The 6,501-nt window shown below is 41.5% G+C and overlaps 1 protein-coding gene across 2 annotated transcripts in view; it reads right to left on the reverse strand.

Annotated features, from left to right (window-relative positions):
• The window catches only part of tcf12 (transcription factor 12), a 139,724-nt gene extending 133,686 nt beyond the window's left edge, over positions 1-6,038 (reverse strand). The window contains exons 1-3 of one of the 2 annotated variants that reach the window (XM_080759483.1): positions 5,905-6,038; positions 4,244-4,332; positions 2,919-2,994 (exon numbers count right to left, since the gene is read on the reverse strand). In XM_080759483.1, coding sequence (XP_080615609.1) covers positions 2,919-2,994; positions 4,244-4,315 — 148 coding nt within the window. In that variant the 5' untranslated portion in view covers positions 4,316-4,332; positions 5,905-6,038. Of the gene's footprint in view, positions 1-2,918; positions 2,995-4,243; positions 4,333-5,904 lie in introns of those variants that run through there. The other variant, XM_080759484.1, reaches the window with a different exon arrangement.
• Between the last annotated feature and the right edge of the window lie 463 nt (positions 6,039-6,501).

Raw genomic sequence — 6,501 nt, forward strand, 5'->3', positions numbered from 1 at the left:
ATAAACACTAGAAACTGGCCATTCATTCATTCATTATTAATGGCAACACTAGAAACTGGCCATTCATTATCAATGGCATTTAATGTTTGTGTTGGGATAAACACTAGAAACTGGCCATTCATTATCAATGGCATTTAATGTTTGTGTTGGGATAAACACTAGAAACTGGCCATTCATTATCAATGGCATTTAATGTTTGTGTTGGGATAAACACTAGAAACTGGCCATTCATTATCAATGGCATTTAATGTTTGTGTTGGGATAAACACTAGAAACTGGCCATTCATTATCAATGGCATTTAATGTTTGTGTTGGGATAAACACTAGAAACTGGCCATTCATTATCAATGGCATTTAATGTTTGTGTTAGGATAAACACTAGAAACTGGCCATTCATTATCAATGGCATTTAATGTTTGTGTTAGGATAAACACTAGAAACTGGCCATTCATTATCAATGGCATTTAATGTTTGTGTTGGGATAAACACTAGAAACTAAACTGGCCACTCATTATCATTACAAACATTAAAAACAACTCAGGGTGCAAGCAAGCTCACACAAAAATATATTTCAGATTGGGGTCCACAGTCATTTAGGGGAGAATGGGGAGAGCCATTGCAATTTGCAAAACAGACATTATAGTTGCATGAATTCACGCATTATAATTAGCCCTTCACTAATTAAGCCCCACCCACTCCACTTTGCAGGGCAAACTGTCTCCCATTGAGATGCATGTAAATGATTTCTCCATAAAAAATAATCAATCATTTCAGTAGCAAGAGCTTGAAAATGTCTTCTAAATAGAGTCAAAAAAGCCTACAGTAGGCTATAGGCCTATGCACAAATGTGGATTACATTATTGGGGGATAAAGTTGAAACTGATATCAACTTTAACGACCATCCCGTTCGACAGACGTTTACATGCAATGCACGGTAAAGACTAGGCCTACAGTGATTATTATTGCAATCACCTGGATGGGTGAGTCGTGTAACGTTCCTGACGTTAAGATGTGTATGTGACGAAAACAGAACTGCAATAACCAGCAGATGCAGCGCACGTCAGACACACACACACACACACACACACACACGCACACAGCGCGGCTCGCTGTTATTTATTCACCGCACCAGAGAGAGAGAGAGACGGGCGCTTCTTGTCCAGCTTTTTCAACGCACCGCACCACCATGCTTCTGTGTGAATGTGAACGAATGAGTGAGGCGATGACTTTATAACCTTTATGCGGAGATTGTGGAATCAAGCGAGCCCCGCATATTTCGTGGGGCTGTGTAACGAGTAACGAAAGGTGTCCAATTTTAATGGAGCGGATTAAAAGTAAGATTTTTTACTTGTAAATGTAACGAAGTAAAAGTAAAAGTACAGAAAAATAAAAATAGTACAAATTCTCAAAACGTGTACTTAAGTACAGTAACGAAGTAATTGTACTTCGTTATTTTCCACCACTGATGAAAACTAGGCTATGATGACTAAAACTAAGACTAAATATACTGACAATTTCGTGAAAAAAATAAATAGACTAAAATGTCAGGAAGGGATTAATGAACAAGAGATCCAGTATAAGACATTTTACACTACGCTGAAAATAGCAGATCTACAAGCTGTCCTTTTACAATTAGTTGCATGCTGCTGCTACGCGTTGTGGGCTTGTAGATCGTCTATTCTCAGCATGTGAAAAAACAGCCTATTACAACGGTATCAAGGACCGCCAACATTTTGTTCAACTAAATAAACTGTAGATTTAGTCGACTAAAATCTTATGATATTTAGTCAACTAAAACTAGACTAACACTAAAACACTCCAGGTGACTAAAATGTGACTAAAACTAAATTAAAACTATTCAAGAGACTATGACTAAAACTAAAACTAAAGCAGTGGTTCTCAACCAGTGGTCCGGGGACCACCAGTGGACCTAGAGGGGGTCCCAGCTGGTCCCCAGCTAAAATTAATGGAGAATTGGTAAAGATCTAATAAGGGTCCCATCCCTTAATATATCTTTAACTCTTTCACACTCTCAAGAGGTACATTATTGTTAAAAAACTGCATTACTAGGCCCACCTGAGACCAGATTCTACAAATGTCTTCGAAATCATTACATTTTTCTGAAAAAACCTGTTTCTATGTCAGTGGTTTTCAAAATATGTTCAGGACCCCCACAATGATCTTTAATTGGCGGTGCTGCATTATGAGCTTGTAGGTCTGCTATTTTTCAATAGCTAAAATATAACAAACATGACAAACATTCTCAAACACTATAAAAACCAAGCTACAAACCTCCCAAAACAAACTAATTAGACTACTCCTCGGTCTGGGGCCCATGACCCATCTTTTTGCAACCCATTTTGATAGTCTAGGGTGGCTCCAGGTAGAAAACAGAGTTAAGCAATTGAAATTGGGACTGACATTTAAAATTGTAAATGCAGCTTTGCCCTCTATGTCCTCTGTACACTCTGTACACAACAGTGTTCCACATCTCTACAACAGTGTTCCACATCTCTACAACAGTGTTCCACATCTCTACAACAGTGTTCCACATCTCTACAAGTGTTCCACATCTCTACAACAGTGTTCCACATCTCTACAACAGTGTTCCACATCTCTACAACAGTGTTCCACATCTCTACAACAGTGCCTCCATGACAATTCCAGGTGGAGAGCTCATGTTTCAACTAAGCACCAGATGTATGCTGCATCACACGCAGAGCCGGTGAGAAAGGAATCACACGCTCAGGTTGAAGATAAACACGTTTTCCCTCCATCCTCCATTAATCCTAATTCAGTAGTACATACAGTAGGGAGACAAAAGCTATATTATCTGAATAAGAAGAGCAGAATTATGTCTCTAACAGACGTATAACCGAGGAAGCTTTTTTTTTTCTTTCTAAGAATTAAATCCTTACCTGATGCACTGAACTGACTGCTTCCGAGGGTGGTCGGTCTGTTTTTGCCACCGCCGTTCACAGGTGGCGAAAACATCTGAAAGAAATATGAATACGATATGTATTAGATGCATAATAACAGGATAAGTTGTTGTTGGAGCCCAAAATGCTTTTGTTTTATTTATTTAAATTAATGAAAGATCAAATGATGACATTGTGTCAATCAGTCAGTCAGCGTAATGGGTGGTTGTTATGGTTACCCTTATTATCACCTGTTGGGAGGTGATGGCACTCAGGTGCGACAGGGGGGGGGGGGGGGGGGGACGATGACACAGTTTGACCGTGCGTGGTCGGTGGTTCAATGTTTTGTTTGTAAATTTATATATATATATATATATATATATATATAGTTATATTTAAGTATTTTTTTTATCTATAGTTTTTAACCCACGATGTTGCAACCGTTTTTTCCACCCAGTGTCAATTATCTACACTTCCTCGGTCAACACTGGGGGGGCAGAGGACTGACCTCATGCTTCTTTTCACCTGACAGGGGAGAGTTTCCCCGGCCGGAACACGTTATTCCGACCAGTTCCTTTCCTCTCCATCAGCCAGAGGGAGGTAGTTTAGAGACCAGGATTACTGCATGTTTTTTGTGAGGGTACCTTCCCAGTGGGAATCGAACCCAGGACCTTCTAGCTGTGAAGCGACTGCACTACCGACTGTGCCACCGTGCCACCTGTATTTAAGTTTTTGAGTGCTGCAAGAACGTTGGATAACAGTTCTTCATGCTTTACCCGCATTTAAATCAAATATTCTACGCTGCCGAGATTGTTTTATTACCTTTAGAGCATACACTGAAGTATTTGGGCTTTTGATCCGTGAAAATCCGGCGAAAAAAGGTTCGTCCGTTTGTTATGAACTATCGCATCAAGGCCGCACCACAAGACCCTCCTCCATGAGGCGTTGTACCCCGTTCATTTGCATTGGCCTCAATTTCCCAGTGTTGGTTTCGTCATCATAACATGAAGGTCTCATCTCCAGCTCCGGTGCGTGTGTGCGTGCATGCGTGCGTGCGTGCGTGCGTGCGTACACACATATGGGGCTGGGCTGTATTTTGCATGTCTTAAATACCAGGTCTTATTCCCTAACTTGAGTAAACTAAAGACCTGGAGGCGTGATCAATGCCATTTGGCTATTCTGAGTGGCCAAAGAGCATTAACCACGCCTCCAGGTCTTTAGTTTACTCAAGTTAGGGAATAAGAACTGGTACTTAAGACACGTAAAATACAGCCCTCTAGTGTCAACACAAAAAGACAACTGATGAAAATGCAAAGCCATCCTACCGCACTAAAATCCAGCAAGTCACTTAATTCCTTGTCCGTTCCAATAGCGGCAATCCGCTGCTGTGGATTCATCCTGGCAATCTAAGAACCTGTAAAGACAAAATAGAAGTTCTCATCGGACACTATGATGACTTGTCGGATTGTTTGTTGCCACACACTATCAATAATGTTACAGTAGCCTATAATATGTACATCAGTGGTTTCCAACCTTTTACATGTCAAGCTCCCTTATTTATTCTGTGTTTGAGCCACGGACCACCATTTGATGACATTTAGCCTCTCAGACCAAAGACTTCCAATATTTTGTAATTGTTGGATAAGATCTGTCCACAATCCCAATCCCGGAAATGCTTTGGCCATGTCTCGCGAGAGATCAGGACTCAGGGCCCTGGTGGACGTTGCTGAGGAGGGATCAGGATTGAGTCAGCCCCTGAGGGGGGAGTGACTGATGAGTGCCATGAGTGTCAAGACTGTTAAGAGCAAGTTGTTAGAGTTGTTCAACCTATACCCAGTGTTGTAAACTCTATGTACTGGACCCTCGTCTGATTTGACAGTGTGTGCAGGCTGGGTGGTGTGTGATGATCCGGTTGAACCTTTGGTACGGCGACAGCGGTACCCAACTAATAATTAAATGACTGAAAAGTAATTGCAAGTATTTGTTTATAGGCCTACATTTACCCCCCCCCCCCCCCCTCTAAACTGAATGAAAAGATGAAGGTAAAAATAATAATAAAGAGCAATTTGATGTGAAAGCGCATTGAATGGATGTGGCAGGCACACACACACACACAGCTTTGTGACAACCCCAAATATTGCAGCATATAGATATTTAAGATTATTTCATACATTTATAGAACTCCCTAGATATAGTAGGCTAGGAAAATAACAGGTAGTCTATACAAGTAAACACGTGGTTAGCTTAGATTATTATTATTTTTGTCATAGCTTGTACATTTGTATTTTTTTTTATGTGGAGCTGTCTTTTTTTGCAGCTTGGATGATGTGCTTTAATAAAACTGTCCTATTCTGTAGCATTATGTTAGCTTGGAGATCTGTTCTGTAAGCGTGGAGGGGGGGGGGGGGGGTCAGCGACACCCCCACCACCACCCTGCATGCATGCGCACTGTAAACGGTACTGTACACATAAATCAAGCTCAAGCTCAAACGCAACAATAAACACCGATTTGAGTCGCGATAACGACTCACAGAAACACAAACATTAGCTCGTGTTTACATTATACAACCTTATGCATTTATACTCATAACGTTAGCGATGCTAAACGTAACAAAAGCTAACGAGCTGCATTAAAGATTTACGGTCATATTGGTATTGATTGGATGTGTGTAGCTATCAAAAGCTGCAATATGAAAGCAACTGCAATGGAACTATATACAACCTTCTACCGTTTAGACAACATGCAACAGAAAAGCTTCGACCGCAACTCAAAATGTGTGAAATATGCCAACGTTCATTTAGAATAAGAACATTATTAAACAAACAATAACAAACAACAAGCAATAAGTGACCATATCATTCAACAACACCCCCATGCACCCAGCCAGCAGTCTTTCTTATAACTCCCAACTTATTTCACCTCCCCGCAAGTCCGCAAAAAGCTTTTGGCACAAACTCCTGTAAATATATTATATATATATTTTACCTTTATCCGTATTATAAATCCAACTAGGGTGATCGGGAGGGATGGGTGGCGGAATGGAGGAGTCGAACTCTCGCCTCAAATAAAGTGGAACAACAGTGGTTTAAAATGCAGCAGCAGTGCTACCTGGAAAGGAGAAATAATCCTCTACACATAATATATCACTTACGAGTTTCCCTGGCTAGGCAGACATTTTTGCGTTTGCAAAAAAAGAGCCTCAGCACCGCCTGATGACACTTCATGGCTGATTGTATCCCTCCGCCTAGCACAGTCAGTGACACGATTTCCCCCATTGGATGAAGGTGCCCCCCCCCTCCCGCGCACGCACGCACGCACGCACGCACGCACACACACACACACACACACACACACACACACACACGCACTGTAGCCAGCAGCATGCTATTGCTTGCTACTGTAGTTATACATACTGTACTGTAGGCTGTAGCCCATGCAGTCAGTGGTTCTCAGGGGACCCCCGGGGGGTCCTTAAATCCTTGAGGGAGTTCCAGGGGGTCCCCCAGCTAAATGATTACCGGTAGTTAGGAACCAAATGGACCCTTATGGGTAACTCGGAGAGTGTACAAATGGACCCAAATG

This window comes from Protomyctophum bolini (assembly GCF_963924005.1).
Source record: "Protomyctophum bolini genome assembly, chromosome: 1".
Classification (NCBI taxonomy): domain Eukaryota; kingdom Metazoa; phylum Chordata; class Actinopteri; order Myctophiformes; family Myctophidae; genus Protomyctophum; species Protomyctophum bolini.